Here is a 17,404-nt window from a genome sequence, read left to right on the forward strand (position 1 = left end):
AAAGAAGAGGTCGACTCCATTCATGTTAATAATGGAGCAACAGACAACAGATACACAAATGCACAGAAACAAAAGAATGGCCCTACTTGTAGTCTGATGCTGGAAGCGATAGCTGAACAGTACTTGTTCTTGTAGTGAAGCTGCAGGTGGCTGATCAGCAACTCGTACACGCGGCTAGCATGACTGGCTGGTAGGCTGTACAGTTTGCTCTGCCAGGAGAGAAAAAGATGGAGGTTAACCACCAGATTCATCACATTTCTTTCAGATTCACAAAAACTTAAAAGGCAACATCATAAAACATGTGTTATGACAAAGTGCCATGCGTATGCCTTTTCACATAACTTTCTGAACATTTTCACATAACTTTATATCTCACAGGATTTTTTAACCTGGTCTTAATATAAAATCACACCCGGCTACTTCACAGGATTTCAGATTTTTGCCACTACACATGATCAGTCAGTGACAAGACACCAAGACAAGCTGGTGTGTAATCAGTCAGTTACAACAACTGGCATATGGTATCAATAATCAATAATATTGAGCATGACTTAAGAAAAGCTGCCAAGGTGATGAAGAAACAAATCAAGCCCAGATGTCACTGATGGTGTATGATTGACAAGTAGAGAAAGCTCTCAAATATAAAACCAAAAGCTTCTCAAATGACACTTTATTTTAAAATTAAATATGTTTACTTGAGTAGTAATAGTATTACATTAAAGTCACATGTATTTAATTTGTAAAAAAAATATATTTTATTTAAAAAATAAATACCCCCTAATCACTTTTAGCTTTCAGTTGTAACATTGAGGACTTTTATTATGTTACCACATTTATAAACATAACTAATATGCTGAAATCTTAAACAGCATCAGATAGCTATCAGGTAGGCTGCATTAATATCTGTAGTCCGGCTTGTCTAAAAATCACAAAAAATATGTTTTTTTGTTCTTCCTGCTGGCAGCCAGTTTAAAAAGTCTTGAGACATGAAAACAAATGAACCTTGTAAGAGATTGGAACAATATTGAGTATTAACATATCAGATCCTTTGACGTTATTTCAGAAAAGCATACTATTTATATCTTAATGTCTCTTGTGAATCCACCCCTCATGTGTACCTGCAGGATCTCCAGAAGGCCCAGAATAGCAGTCCTCACGTCCTCCATAGGAGACTCTGCTGTGGGGTCTCTCTCAGAAACCTCCAGGGGCCCCGAACACACCAGGGACCGACTGGACACCTACACACAGGAAACACTGAGATGATGTCATCGTAGCTGAAATTAACTGAATTACCTCATTAGGGTGAGACAACATGATCATCAGTGTGTGTGTGTGTGTGTGTGTGTGTGTGTGTTCACTCTAAAAACTCATTAAAAATAACTGGATTTGAAAACAAAAATTCACAATGAAATTGTGTAAAACTAATGAAAATTGTTATAACCTTGGCAGGAAATTCACTATTCCAATAAGGGTCCTCACAAAGATAGGAGTGCAAGAATGTGTGTGTGTGTGTGTGTGTGTGTGTGTGTGTGTGTGTGTGTGTGTGTTCTTGTACTTCCTACATAGTGAGGACCAGGACACATTTTTAACCAACAGAGTGAGGACATTTTGCAAAATGAGGACATTTTGGCCGGTCCTCACTTCTTTAAAGGCTTTTTTTTTTAGATTTCAGACTTTGTTTTAAGGGTTAAAGGTTACATGATGATGATAATTAACTGAAACTGTATTGTGTGGTTACAAAACTAACTAAAATTATAGTGAAAATGTCCTTCGTTTTCGTCTTTCTCCCACCCAACAAATACCCCATTACAAAACACTACAACTAAACTAAAGCTAAAGCATTTTAAAAACTAAAACTAGCAAACTCACTCTAAAAACTAATTAAAACTAACTGAATTTGAAAACAAAAATTCACAACAAAATTAAAACTAAAACTAATGAAAAATCCAAAACTATTACAACCTTGCAAGGGAATCCACTGTTCCAATGAGGGTCCTCACAAAGATAGAAGTACAAGAATGTGTGTGTGTGTGTGTGTGGGTGTGTGTTTTCTTGTACTTCCTACATAGTGAAGACCAGGACACGTTTTTAACAACAGAGTGAGAACATTTTTGCAAAATGAGGACATTTCGGCCGGTCCTCACTTCTATAAAGGCTTTTTTGAAATTTCAGACTTTGTTTTAAGGGTTAAAGGTGTGTGTGTGTGTGTGTGTGTGTGTGTGTGTGTGTACCCTCTCTATGATGTCCAGCAGGCTGGTGAAGTGGTGTGTGTTGCAGCCCTCAGCCAGGTCCACCAGCAGCTGGGTGGCCTGCTTCCTGACGGCCAGGTCCCGGTCCTCAGCGATCCCACTCAGCTGGGGGATCACCACCATTTCTATCAGCTCATCCTGGAGCACGTCAAAGAAAAAGTTTTACCTTGTTGAGTTTTAATGAATTTCAAAAAAGCATACAAACTGTAAGTTTACAACACATGACCTGCACGTAAACAGACAAGCAGTGAAACAGAACCGTTACAGACACAGACAGGACAGACATACAAGGACAGAAATGTGCATATTATTATTATTATTATTCTGTGAGAGTACACACCTCATAGAGCTGTCGGTTGGTGCTGAGGACGAAGGACAGGATATGAAGCACTTTGATCCTGATCACGCTTCGAATCTCGTTCCTTTTAGAGAGACAGTCAGAAAAGTGAAAGATTACGGTACAGCAGAGATGAAATGAAACATGGAGACAAATAAAATACCAAAAAATCTTGTCACACATAAGATATCATTAGGGGTGTGCATTGGCACTGCCCTCACAATTCGATTCGATTACGATTCACCAGGTAACGATTTGATTCAATTCGATTCTACGATGCATCACAATTATACTGCACACAACAAGGGACATTTTTCGTCAGTCATGAGGCAATACAAGCAGTCAGATAGGCCTAATAACAATAGATTTTATTGGCTATATTTTGAAAAGATGGCAAAATGAATCTCCTGCCTGAGTTCATCTCAGAGTAAGGAAAGAGAAATGCCTCCTCCTGCCATAAAAAGGAACCTGCTGAGGTGAAGTTTACATCAGCTAAATGTGGAGCCCTTGTTCCTGAGCTAGGGAAGACGTTAGCGCTATCCCACCTAGCTAGCTATCGCTAGTTTTCATGACGCAAAAATGTAACGTTAACGAGTCGACTTTAAATAGGCTAATACAATGGTAATTACCTATCAATAGTACTTTCTATAAAACGTAAATGTTAAGTCCTGTCAAATACTACCACATACTTCAGTCACAACATATCAAAACAGCTTGTCCTGCTAGCTTACCTGTGCTGCATCAACACATGGCTCATTAGAATATTCAATGAGCCATGTGTTGATGTACACACGTCTGAAGGACAGGGAGTGGGTCGGGTTAGCGTTGTGTTTACTGGAACTTTGACAGCGGCGCAAAGGCCACCTTGGCCGTAAATTGAACATTTTTTCACAGGGCATCAAGGCCAGAGTGTGAAATTCCCACCCTGTCCCCCACAACTTTCCACTGGAGGACAGGAAATAAACATAATCCATTATGGCACTTTGCTGCATCGATGCTGAATCGTGCATGCCCCGCATTGCCGAATCGATTATTGTTGACACCACTAGATATCATCACCATCATCTCTGTATTGTACATCTTATAAATGTACAATACATGTACTATCAATGTGTATGTACTCTATCAATACTGCAGAAACGAGCCATAAGAATAATTCATAATACGGGTTATAGAGACCACACAAAGTCACTATTCTTAATATCAAAAACTTTTAAATTCACTGACCTGGTTCATTTCCAAACACCACAAATCATGTACAAAGCAATAAACAGACTACTTCCTGGGAATATTCAAAAATAGTTTTTTACAGAGTTGGGGGTTATAACCTGAGGGGAGAGTTCAATCTAAAACATCAGCGGGCACGAACAACATTAAAAAGTTTTTATCCTTCAGTTTGTGGAGTGAGGCTGTGGAACATCCAGTTTAAAAAGAGGTACAAACACATGGTTTCCACCAGGTACAGGGAGGAAGAAGGGCTTTAACAACCGGCTGTTTTCATAAATGATAAATGATTCATGTATTTGTTTATTTAATCTATTCATTTTCAATTTTTTTGTAAATACATACAGTACAGGCCAAAAGTTTGGACACACCTTCTCATTCAATGCGTTTCCTTTATTTTTATGACTATTTACATTGTGATTCATCAAAACTATTAATGAACACATGTGGAATTATGTACTTAACAAAAAAGTGTGAAATAACTGAAAACATGTCTTATATTCTAGTAAGCAAAGGGTGGTTACTTTGAGGAATCTAAAATACAAGACATGTTTTCAGTTATTTCACACTTTTTTGTTAAGTACATAATTCCATATGTGTTCATTCATAGTTTTGATGAATCTACAATGTAAATAGTCATGAAAATAAAGAAAACACATTGAATTAGAAGGTGTATCCAAACTTTTGGCCTGTACTGTATTATTTAAATATGCATGTTTAGGGGAAAAAAAGTGTTAATTGAGTAGTGGAGAAGGTTTAAATAAGCATATTATGCTTCATCCTACTCCTTTTCGGACATGTTGCGATCACATTACAGCGTTTGTTTTGACTATTGCTATTTTTTTTGTTTTGATTATTCTCATTGGATTTATTTGTTTTTGAGTTTACTTTGTTGTGAAGTGAGCTGTGTGCTTCCTACCTGAAGAACTTCTCCATGAGGCGGTGCAGGCTCTGGATCCAGCCGTCCTTGGCTGGCTGGATGGACTGAGCCCGGTACGAGATCAGGGTCAGCACTGAGGCATCCTGTCAAACACACAAAGCTTAGAAACGTGGTAGCAAATCTTTATAGATCTACGTTTGTTACAGGCAAAATGGATGATAGCACTATCATGGAAAAATTGAAACAGAACAAGTATTGTTAAATGGTTAAAACAATTGTCTGCATACACAGTATGACCCTAGAGAAAATAACATTCTATTAGAGAAGAGAGTTACTATTTAAACAAGGATTGGGTCCTCTTATAAATAGTATTATTAATTAGTATACTCAGTCAGCTGAGTGTATTTGGAGATGATTGATATGCTCCTCTGCTGGGAGAGAAGTTTAAATATTTTAATGTTTTATTTTACAGCCATGGGAAAAAAATATCATACCATTGTTTTCTTCAATTTCTTGTTCATTTTAATGCCTGGTACAACTAAAGCTACATTTGTTTGGAAAAATAGCTCATAAGAGTTTAATTTAAGAGCTAATATCTAGACATTTTCCATGGTTTTCTTGATAATAGCCAAAATCATTACTAAGAAAACAATGAAAATGTCTAGATGTCAGCCATTAAATTAAACTCTAATGAGCTATTTTGTTGTTATCATTACATTGTCCAAACAATTGTTCCTTTAGTTGTACCAGCCATTAAAATGAACAAGAAAGCAAGGAGAAAATAAGGGTGGTGTTATAAATTCCCTTTGTGACCAGCAAATACACCCTATTAATCTGTTAATTTGATTATATTGATAATGTTGATTTAAACGGGTTAATAATTATATTTAGGCACTTTTTAGTTCAGTCTGTTTGAGTCGGGCAGTTTACAGGGCAGCTATGTTTACGTTTGGGGGCCTTAGAATCAGCATGTGTTGAATAATGTGTGTGTAATGACCTGCTGCTGAAAAAGTTTAAGATAAAGAAGTTAAAATCAAAACGGTGTCCTTATTCCCTAACCGGAGTACGCTCACGGGTGAAGAGTCCCAGCACAACACTTTCCCCCTAGAGTTCTTTAATAGGTGGTGCAATATTTTTTTCCAAGACTGTATATGTCTTGTGTATGTTTGTATGTTGATATAGTTATGTATCGGTTATGTTCCCTGAAAATCTAATATAGAAAGTTAAAAAAATGTGGACCAAATGAGAACACAGGACGACACCACAAGATGGAACCTGGAAAGCACTTACGGGTCTCTTGTCGGCACATTTCTCCACCAGACTGAAGAACTTCTCGGTGGAACCATGGTAACCGTTCTGCTCGTACAGCTCCTCTACGGTGGTCAGCAGCTCGTACACGATGGCCTTCAGCTCCGCGCTGCCGATCGTCTGAGAGACAGAGGAGACGGGCCGCTTGGTAAAAGAAACAAGGACTGGTGTTTTATTTTATTTTTTTGAACTTCTTTTTATTTCCTTTTTTCCAGGTGCAGTCATACATTCACAAATTCAAAGAAACAGCACAGGTGTACATGGGGTAGAGGTAGTCATGGAGTTTGGCATCCCAACAATATCCAGACAGAGTCCGTATTTGAAAGTGGGCAGTGGTGCTCATTAAGCGAGAAGATTAATATACAGTGTACAAACATTCATTATTCATATTTGAATGGCGAGGGAGGAAAAAATAAAATAGTTAAAGAATAACAAATAAATCAAACAAAAGCAAAACACACACATATAGAACACATCAGTCAGATCAAAAGTCATATCAGTTAATAAAATGTGAAATAATTGGGGACCATTTAGTCAGGAATACATCAGTTTTCAAGTGTAACCTTGCGGTTATATTTTCCATATAGTAAACATCCTTAACTTTCTCTCTCCATTGTGCTACTGTGGGGGGCTGCGGTCTCAGCCAGGAGATTGTAATCATCTTCTTAGCAATTAGAAGAAGGATTCTCAGCAATACCCTCTGATTATTGTTATCTAGATCTTCTGGTAATATTCCTAACACAAAACAGGATGGTTCTAAGGGAGAACTGGTGTTTTAAATGAATATGCAGTATTGGTGGTGGTACCTGGATCTGCTGCAGCAGCCGCTCTATGATGCCCAGCAGGATGTCCCAGGTGACCACCTGCAGCTCTTTGCCGTACTTCTTGATCAGCCTGGTGATGGAGAGGACGATCTCATAGGACACCACCTCGTTGGCACACGACATGGCCTGAGACAGAAACAGACATTACAACTGATCAATACTTGTTTATTCAGAGGACCTTCATTTCTCATGTATCTTTACTCATTACTGTTCAATCTCAGCTTCTTCTATAAACCGTTGGAACTAAACACGAGCAACAAGTGATGAGATCACACAGAATCCTGCCTGATAGAATATAATATCTATAGTGACTATGACAACATGCCTCCTGGGAGAGAATGCCTGACCTGTCCTGTGTGTCTGTGTAACCTGTGTTACCTTGTAGAAGGATGGCAGCACCAGCGTTGGAGTGTTTTTGAGGGCGGGGAGTCTGTGAGCGCCCCACAGAGCCATCCCCACGAAGAACACCGCTCCTCTCAGCAGGGGGGCGTCCTCCATGTACACTCTGGGGGAGGGGTTCACACACACACACACATTAGTTAGGGGGGCGTCCTCCATGTACACTCTGGGGGAGGGGTTCACACACACACACACACACATTAGTTAGTTAGTTAGTTAGTTAGTTAGTTAGTTAGTTAGTTAGGTAGTTCCTTCCTTACTTACTTACTTAGTTCCTTTCTTACTTACTTAGTTCCTTCCTTACTTACTTCCTTACTTAGTTCCTTCCTTCCTTCCTTCCTTCCTTAGTTCCTTCCTTCCTTACTTACTTAGTTCCTTCCTTCCTTCCTTACTAGTTCCTTCCTTCCTTCCTTAGTTCCTTCCTTACTTAGTTCCTTCCTTCCTTCCTTACTTAGTTCCTTCCTTCCTTCCTTAGTTCCTTCCTTCCTTCCTTCCTTCCTTAGTTCCTTCCTTCCTTACTTACTTAGTTCCTTCCTTCCTTCCTTCCTTACTTAGTTCCTTCCTTCCTTCCTTCCTTACTTAGTTCCTTCCTTCCTTCCTTACTTAGTTCCTTCCTTACTTACTTACTTAGTTCCTTCCTTACTTACTTAGTTCCTTCCTTCCTTACTTAGTTCATTCCTTACTTACTTACTTAGTTGTTTCCTTCCTTCCTTACTTAGTTCATTCCTTACTTACTTACTTACTTAGTTCCTTCCTTCCTTCCTTACTTAGTTCCTTCCTTCCTTACTTACTTACTTAGTTCCTTCCTTCCTTCCTTACTTAGTTCCTTCCATCCTTACTTACTTAGTTCCTTACTTACTTACTTAGTTCCTTCCTTCCTTCCTTACTTAGTTCCTTCCTTCCTTCCTTCCTTACTTAGTTCCTTCCTTCCTTACTTAGTTCCTTCCTTCCTTCCTTACTTAGTTCCTTCCTTCCTTCCTTCCTTCCTTATTTACTTCCTTCCTTCCTTCCTTACTTAGTTCCTTCCTTCCTTCCTTCCTTCCTTCCTTACTTCCTTCCTTCCTTACTTACTTAGTTCCTTCCTTCCTTAGTTCCTTACTTACTTACTTAGTTCCTTCCTTCCTTCCTTCCTTACTTACTTAGTTTCTTCCTTCCTTCCTTCCTTACTTACTTAGTTTCTTCCTTCCTTCCTTCCTTACTTACTTACTTAGTTCCTTCCTTCCTTCCTTACTTACTTAGTTCCTTCCTTACTTACTTACTTACTTACTAAGTTCCTTCCTTACTTAGTTCCTTCCTTCCTTCCTTCCTTACTTAGTTCCTTCCTTCTTTACTTACTTAGTTCCTTCCTTCCTTACTTACTTAGTTACTTAGTTCCTTCCTTCCTTACTTAGTTCCTTCCTTACTTAGTTCCTTCCTTACTTCCTTAGGTTCTTTATTGTTCCCAGAGGGATAATTGTTCTCACACAGTCAGGTTTTTCAGGACAGCATACGTTACATCAATAGTTCAAACCACACCTCCATCACAATAATATTTGTTCAGTAAATGCACCACAAGCTATATGTCAGTAATATGTTTAATATTACCTCTCCTCCATGATGCGGCACATGGTGTAAATGGCACTGTGGCCCAGGTGAGTCCCCAGAACCTTCCTCATCAGCTGCAGACGCAGGAACAGCAAACAACAGAGGATGAGGAACGCTTTCACATCAGAGTCAGATAAATGAAAGGTGTCTGCGTGTGCATTCCCAATGGTGGCAGGTGGCACTGTGTGGAGCAGGGGTGGGCAATTAATGTCCCCAAGGGGCAATATGATCAACACCACGAAGGTTGCAGGGGCCGGACCAAAACTCTGAACTAAATTCTGCTCAATATTAATGTAATCGCTTTATAAAATACAGTAAATTATCTGGTTTTGAGTTGCTACTGATAGGAACACATGTTATGATGAGACTGTTAATGTGGAGTAAATCAAGTATAGCAGTAAAAAGTAGTAAATACTCCAATCACTATATCACTTTTACATTTATTTTAAACTCAACTGTAAATTACCTTTAGTAAGCTTCCTATTAGTGTTTTTGTACTATATAGCTTGTTTTTCATGTTTGTACATTTTCAAGGTGTTTAATAATGTTGAGGTGCTTTTATTTTGAAAAAGTGCCGTCCAGTGTGAAACGGGTGCTTTCATTTTGAAAGGTAGTGACAGGAAATAACACGTGGAACGGTAAAATGATAAAGGAACAGTAAATAATAACGAGTGCGTAGTAATTCATATAAAGTTGATATAAAGTATCAAAAGGCTTCTATAGTGGCTGACTGACAGGACACAAGGTTTGTTAAAGTTTATTTTATTCTGTCATACATATTAGTGGCTATATTTGTTGTCTTAACTATAGTAAAAGTGCTTGTTAGCTCTAGTGCTAATGCTAATGTTTGCTATTTTTCAAAATAAAAGCACCGCGGTTATATTGATTTCTATTTTCTGGGTAACCTCACGCGGGCCTGACAAGGACAGCCAACGGGCCGGATGTGGCCCGCGGGCCGCCCAATGCCCAGGTCTGGTTTAAAGTCTCCTCTGCCACCAGTATGACCATTAACCATTTTACATGTGTTGGTGTGTTCTCTGACCTTCCAGCAGGATTCACAAAACTCTTTGACGTTGACGGTCCGACAGAGTGTGATGATGAAGACGGTGAGAGAGTCTGAGGGGAGGCAGTTATAACACACCACCGCATCCAGGACCTGCAGCGCCACCTGGACACACACACACACACACACACACACACACGCACACACACACACACACACAAGTTGTAACGACTCTTCACTTTTTTCCAGATGTGTATTTGCTACATCACTGTCAATTGTAATGGGACAGAGCATTTTCATTGTATTGTCTGTATTACATAATAAGTAATTGGATATTTGTTTTCTGTGGCCACAGTGTGTTGTTTGTTGTTTTTGTCTATGTTGGAAAATGCAATAAAAAAAAAAATATATATATATATATAAAAATTAGTATGAATAACTTTTCCTGATGGTCTAAAGAGGACTATCAACCTTTGTTTCTTTTTACTGTATAGAAAGGCTTTGGACTGCTGATTTTCTCTCACAAGGTTCTCATGTTATTTGTTGCCTCTGAACGTTGAATATCCTCATTGACTCAGTAATGTGTCTCATTACCAGCGAACAAAAGTAACTTTTGAGCAGGACGGTCAGCATGTACTGTCGAATGCTAACGAGCTGTTTGAACAAAGAATACATTGATTCTTCTGCATGTTCAACTGCTTCAGTCTGATAGAAAAAATACCTCGATATCTGTGGAGGAGGTTGTTCTATTGCACAGCAGACAGATTTTCCTAAAGAAAGCACAACAGAACAAAAAAGTAAATGTAATAACATTTCTGGAAAGAAAGAAAACAAGTGTGTATATGAGTCTGTTTCTCTGACTTACTGGACCATAACGGAGACGTTTTGGTCCAAGTAGCAGCTGTTGAACTTCACCAGATTCACAAGAACATGGAGGAAGTCAGAGGTGAGACCGATGTCCATCCACAGGAGGACGAAGCGTGCTGGGACAGGAGGAAACACAAAAAGAATATTACGAGGACACTAGGACACTCATTGAAATACTTGCAAATTCCACATTTCAACCCTAGAGAATATTGGAGAATATTACATACAGCCAGAATGTGTAAAAAAAAAAACATACAGACCCGGGGGAGGGGGGTCATATTTTGAGAAAAAAGTTTACAAGATTAAAGCAGCAAATCTATGAGAAAAATGCACAGATTTATGAGATTTAAAGTGGTGAATCTGCGAGAAAAAAAGTTGCTTTTTTCCACTTTTTTCTCGTAAATCTGCGACTTTTTTCACACAGATTTGCCACTTTAAATCTCTTAAATCTGCAACGTTTTTTCTTGTAGATTTGCCACTTTAATCTAGTAAATTTGCAACTTTTTTCTCGAAATATTACTATTATTTTTATTCATACTTGGCCCTAATATGCCGTCATCGTCAAGTTCTCCTGGTACAAGTCACTGAAGAATAACTGACTGTTTCTTGCAGATTTTTTTTCTAAATTTTTCATTTTTACAAATGTTTTAACTGTGTTTTAATTGTCTTTTGTTCCCCTATCTTCTTTCTTTTTAATCTTCTGTAAAGCACTTTGTGATTTTATCTGTGAAAAGTGCTCTATAAATAAACTTTACTTACTTACCTTATACTACGGTACATACATTTTTTTTCACAGTGTTTCCAAGTCCATTTTTCTTACCTATGTCCTCTTCCAGGTAGGTGATGTCCTTCCCGTTCTCAGTCAAAGCCTTGAAGACCTCCAGCCGATCAGAGAGGTCCTCGTTGCTGGGCTGGTAGTCTCTGATCACCCTGAAGAAGTACGCTCTGAGAGGACCCAGCCGCTCGCCCTGCACACAAACAGTCAGAAAGACTTTATGATACGACGGGAAACTATATTTACATCTTTTATCCACTTGTCTCTACGTACCTGTCCCTGTATTATGGCCCTCAGCAGCTGCAGGACAGCATGTCTGGCCTCAGGCGGCTGCTCTGGAGTCAGCATGTCCTCCACAGCTTTCCATACCGCCTCCACCGCATGCTGAGCAACAGGAGAAGACAAGACTCACTGCTGGAGCAAAAATATACCTGAATGCACCTGAATGTACCTAAATGTACCTGAATGTACCTGAATGCACCTGAATGCACCTGAATGTACCTGAATGTACCTGAATGTACCTGAATGTACCTAAATGTACCTGAATGTACCTGAATGCACCTGAATGCACCTGAATGCACCTGAATGTACCTAAATGTACCTGAATGTACCTAAATGTACCTACCTACCGCAGGTAGCTGCTCGATTATGGCAAAATCATTATCATGAATATTTTGGTCAATAATTAGTTATTTAACGTGATTACCCAGGGGCTTTGGAAACATCCTGCTCTCATTGAACTTTTTTAGAAATATTTTTATGTTTATTTTATGTTTTTATGTAAAAATAAAAATAAATAAAATAAACAACATACAAATTAAAAATATATAATAAAATAAATAAATAATGTGCATTTAATAATGTTAATGCACTTCTACAACCTAATAAAAAGTACATATTGCATTTATGAAAAGAAAAAAGTGAAATAAATTAGACCAAAATAAATTGGATCAAAACTCCCAACCACAGAGCAGATACATGTGATTAACTGTCCGTCCCCAACTTACACTAACCTCCTCAAATTTTTTTGTTTTGGCGAGATCACAGACGTGGTTCATCATGCGGACGCGGTTGCTGAGACCACAGTCTGGGTGGAGCTCCTGGAAACAAACCAGGGGAGAGGAAGGAAAGGTCATGACATCATGCAAACAAGACGGAGAAACAGAATGCAAAGTGTTTCTGAACCAGGCCGTAATACGCTCCGTCTCTTCTGCTCACCTTGATGATGTCAGTGGTGATAATGAACTCGGAGGGTCTGGATTCGCTCTGCTTGCTGGGGGGCCGCGGGGGTCCCAGCCCAAAGATCCCCTTCACCTTGTCCTTCAGACTCTCCTTGCTCGGCTGTTTATTCATGGCCAACCAGGCGGAGCAGCAGGCTACACAGGCTGGACGCTGCCTGGTGACAGAGGAACACTTTTTTTTTTTCAAACTTCTCTTTATTGGGTTTTTTTTTCTTTCGTTCACATACAAAAATAAAGAATGTCTATGCACTTTATGTGTTTTTTATGCACACTGTTCATTGCACCTTATTTGTTTCATAGCACCAACATTTTTATACTGTATATTCATATTTATTCTGCACTGGAATTCTATTCTACTCCTTAATACATACTCCTTCTTTAGACACTTTATATTTAATTTAATTTTTATATTTTATTGCTTGAAGTATGCCTAGGTTGCTCTTTTTATTTAATTGTGTTGTCATTGTCTCTGTGTGTAATGCTGCTGCTACACTGTAATTTCCCAGCTTGGGATAAATAAAGTCTATCTATCTATCTATCTATCTATCTATCTATCTATCTACTTATCTATCTATGCTTAAAATCAACACGAAAGAACAGAATTATAGTAGAAAAATAAAAGCAATAAAAAAAGCCCACAAAACAAACAAACAAACAAACAAACAAACAAACAAAAAAACCTAGGTGGAGTCAAATCAAATATCAAAACAAAAATAAGTTAAAAAAAAAATTAACAAAATAACGAAAACTAAAATTGAAAAAAAACATTTTCGTTAACTGAAATAAAAATAAAAACAAGAGTTTTTTTTTAAAAATGATAACTAACTGAAACTGTATTTTGTGGTTACAAAACTAACTAAAACTAACTAAAATTATAGTGAAAATGTTCTTAGTTTTCGTCTTTGTCAACTTTTTTCATTCATAATTCAGTGTATTTATTTGAACATGCAACACATGGTGAATATGTTTACTGAGACTGGGATGTTTACACTAGAACCAAAATACAAAACACCCAGAACTGTAAGAGTTAATAACCTTATTGGGGCTGAGATGATAAACCAAAGGAAATGAAGGCACATACCCATTACAAAAAAACTAAAACTAACACTAAAACTAATAAAAACTAAACTAAAACTAAGCATTTTCAAAAAAATAAAAACTAAACTAAAATAGCAAACTCACTCTAAAAACTAACTAAAACTAACTGAATTTGAAAACAAAAATTCACAACGAAATTAAAACTAAAACTAATGAAAAATCCAAAACTATTATAACCTTGGTCCTTAGGGCTGCAACTAACAATTATTTTTCATTATCGATTAATCTGCCAATTACTTTTTTTGACAAATCATTTGCTCTATACAATTTCACATAACAGTGAAAAATGTCGATCCCAGTTTCTCAGAGTTAAAGTTAGTGTTTTTTTAATTGTCTTGTTTTATCCAAAACTCAGATATTTAGTTTAATATGATATGAAACAGAGAAAAGCAAGAACTCTCCGTATCTGAAAGGAAGTAAACAGTATTTTCTAAATCTTTTACACGATAAATGACTTTAACAATTGATTATTAAAGTAGCCGGCAATAACTTTTCTGTCAATCAACTTATGGATAAGTCAGCTACTCGTTGCAGCTGTCATGGTCACAGTAACAATCAAAACCCATTTACACTGAGCTGTTAAATAAAAAGCTGCCACTTCACATCACAGTAAAGGAGGACCTGTTTAAGTAGAGTCATAATGGTAAAATGCTGACAAAAAGCAGCACATGCCTGTGACTCAGCATTACAGAAGCAAATCTGATGCCAAATATTTCAACTATTTCTAGTTCTAGTATTTATACTATTGGAACTATTTCTTCAGTGGTCAGAAGTTCACAGGGAGGTATGCATGATTAAACAGTAACTGAAACCTTGCGGTTGAATTATTGTGTTACTACTTTTTCTTTGTTGTGTGTTATTGTTGTTTGTTTGTTCATTGTTGTCTCATTATGACTACATGGGTGTATGTGTACTTATGTGTTTGTAAGTTAATAACAAGTTATGTGTGTTAATAATAGTAATAATGAGTTTATAAACTACATTACTATGTGTTATACATACATATATATAAATATTATTGTTATATAACTGAATATAGTAAATTAACATAGGGAGAGGGGATTTAATAAGCTTTGACTTCTTCCCACTCCTTTTGAACACAAATAAGTGTTGAGTGTTGTTGTTGTTTCATTTGTGTTGTTGTCTTGTATTTATTGGGGGGCTGGGCGATATGGCCCTGAAAGAATATCACGATATTTCAGGCTATTTTTGCGATGATGATATTTTTGACGATATTACAAAATACTTAAAAAGATATAGAAAATATGATTATTTTTTTTTTAGTCTGTATAAATAAATAAAAATCTAAAATGTAGTGTGAAGTGCAAATCTCAAAAGTTGCCAAATTAGAAAAAAATTACTCTTGACTCTTGAGTTTGAGCAAATAATAAAAATAACCATTTAGGGGTTCCGGGGGCATATTTTAATTAATTTTGTAAAGGAGAATAAAGGTTCTTGTATGTTTTGTTTAAGGCTCTTATTTTGACAGTCTTCTTGTAAGTTCTGTGGTGGATTCAGTTAACACACTGTGCTCTTATTTTGAAAGCTGCATGTGTTTAGCGACAGGGAGTAAGTAGCTTTTTGTAATTAAAACAATTTTAATTGTTAGCCTTACGCCACTACATCAAGAAGTAGGAATGTAGCATTTTTTTAACCGTAAAAAAAAATACCAATATTATCGTGAACAATACGTTATGGAACACCCCTACCTGGGCCCTTTAGAGGTCTTGGGACCCTGAGCAATTGCCCAATTGCTCATGTAGTTAATCCGGCCTTGCATCTATCCAGGTAAAGGAGTAAATCTGATTTTTATATGTAGCTTGTAAAGAGCAAACCAGCTAAAAGTCTGCCAGCCACTGCTGAAGAGAAGTTTGGAGTCCCAGCCCTGTCATTTTGTGTTTTTTTTGGTCATTTTGTGTCTTTTTTTTTTATCATTTTATGTCTTTTTTGGTCATTTTGTTTCCTTCTTTTGGTCTTTTTGTCTTTTTTTTGTCATTTTGTGTCTTTTTGGTAATTTTGTTTCTTTTTTGGGTCATTTTGTGTCTTTTTTTTTGGTCATTTTGTGGGGTTTTTTTGGTCATTTTGTGTCTTTTTTGGTCATGGTCACATTGCTCATGTGGTTAATCCGGCCTTGCATCTATCCAGGTAAAGGAGTAAATCTGATTTTTATATGCATCTTGGATGAGAGTAAACATCTAAAAGTCAGCCAGCCACTGCTGAAGAGAAGTTTGGAGTCCCAGCCCTGTCATTTTGTGTTTTTTTTTTGGTCATTTTGTGTCTTTTTTTTTTTATCATTTTGTGTCTTTTTTGGTCATTTTGTTTCCTTCTTTTGGTCTTTTTGTGGGTTTTTTTGTCATCTTGTGTCTTTTTGGTCATTTTGTTTCTTTTTTGGTCATTTTGTGGGGGTTTTTTTGGTCATTTTGTGTCTTTTTTGGTCATGGTCACATTGCTCATGTGGTTAACCCGGCCTTGCATCTATCTAAAGGAGTAAATCTGATTTTTATATGTAGCTTGGATGAGAGCAAACCACCTAAAAGTCTTCCACCCACTGCTGAAGAGAAGTCTGCAGTCCCAGCCTGTAAATGAGTAAACTCGGGGGGCAGGTTTAAGGTTTAGGAGAATCTGCTGTCATGTGGACTTGACAGACAGAAAGAGGGGAGGGGAGGTGAGCACACACACACAAACAACCACTGTTCTGTTTCAGCTCAACAACAACAACAACCACATCAGTGCCAGGTAGCCTCCAACCACAGCACTTTATATCTGAGGACACTTGACAACACAAACATGGTATATATAATCAGAAGAAATGCACAATGTTGCTACTGAACCGTTAGCTAGGCTTTACATTCCCTGTCAGGAGCTAGCATTCCTGTGTGGCATTCAAGGTCTGGTAGCTAAAAAAACAAAAACAACAATCCCTCCCCTCTCTCCTCTGCTCTCACCTTATCAGAGATGAGTCGCTTTCGGTTTCATTCAGTCGCAGCTGAGTTCAGATGCAGCCAGAGAAGCCGTCTGCGGCTGTGCATGGATAAAACTCTCCCTGTTTGCTGCTGGAAGCTTGTTCCGTCCGGGCTCAGTCCTCCACTTCTCAACCGGATGACACGCTAATGCTGTCTGCTGCTGCTTCTTCTTCTTCGTTTGAGTTTTATCGGCAGACCAACGTACAGGCGCATTACCGCCACCTGCTGGCCTGGAGTGGTGGAGCAGTAGAATGACAGGAAAATAAGGAGAGACAATAATAATAGTGATAAAAAATATAAAAAATAATGATAATAATAGTAATCGCCTTAGTCATTTTTTCAAAATTGTTTCAAATTGTTTCAAAACCGGATGACACACTAATGCTGTCTGCTGCTGCTTCTTCTTCTTCGTTTGAGTTTTGTTGGCAGACCAACGCACGGGTGCATTACCGCCACCTACTGGACTGGAGTGGTGGCGCAGTAGAATGACAGGAAAATAAGGAGAGCAAATAATAATACTGATAAAAAAATAAAAAATAATAATACATTAAGATAAATAAATGTTTTAACGGGAAAAGGGGGAAACAAAATAATCGCCTAAGACATTTTTTGTCAAAATTGTTGTTTTTTTTGCCTAAATCATCTCCTCATG

General features: G+C 37.7%; 1 protein-coding gene across 6 annotated transcripts in view; it reads right to left on the reverse strand.

The window, feature by feature from the left end:
* Positions 1-17,404, reverse strand: part of tsc2 (TSC complex subunit 2) — a 63,823-nt gene that overhangs the window by 42,859 nt on the left and 3,560 nt on the right. For 3 of the 6 annotated variants that reach the window (XM_059344694.1, XM_059344493.1, XM_059344627.1), the window contains exons 2-18: positions 16,735-17,216; positions 12,669-12,846; positions 12,464-12,550; positions 11,724-11,834; positions 11,496-11,643; positions 10,674-10,791; positions 10,530-10,578; positions 9,848-9,973; positions 8,806-8,879; positions 7,201-7,327; positions 6,805-6,948; positions 5,981-6,118; positions 4,730-4,833; positions 2,590-2,671; positions 2,232-2,387; positions 1,119-1,238; positions 87-209 (exon numbers count right to left, since the gene is read on the reverse strand). In XM_059344694.1, the coding sequence (XP_059200677.1) occupies positions 87-209; positions 1,119-1,238; positions 2,232-2,387; positions 2,590-2,671; positions 4,730-4,833; positions 5,981-6,118; positions 6,805-6,948; positions 7,201-7,327; positions 8,806-8,879; positions 9,848-9,973; positions 10,530-10,578; positions 10,674-10,791; positions 11,496-11,643; positions 11,724-11,834; positions 12,464-12,550; positions 12,669-12,803 (1,842 nt within the window). In that variant the 5' untranslated portion in view covers positions 12,804-12,846; positions 16,735-17,216. Of the gene's footprint in view, positions 1-86; positions 210-1,118; positions 1,239-2,231; positions 2,388-2,589; positions 2,672-4,729; positions 4,834-5,980; positions 6,119-6,804; positions 6,949-7,200; positions 7,328-8,805; positions 8,880-9,847; positions 9,974-10,529; positions 10,579-10,673; positions 10,792-11,495; positions 11,644-11,723; positions 11,835-12,457; positions 12,551-12,668; positions 12,847-16,734; positions 17,217-17,404 lie in introns of all 6 variants that reach the window. The other 3 variants (XM_059344356.1, XM_059344552.1, XM_059344427.1) reach the window with 2 other exon arrangements.

Source organism: Centropristis striata, chromosome 1 (assembly GCF_030273125.1).
Source record: "Centropristis striata isolate RG_2023a ecotype Rhode Island chromosome 1, C.striata_1.0, whole genome shotgun sequence".
Taxonomy (NCBI): domain Eukaryota; kingdom Metazoa; phylum Chordata; class Actinopteri; order Perciformes; family Serranidae; genus Centropristis; species Centropristis striata.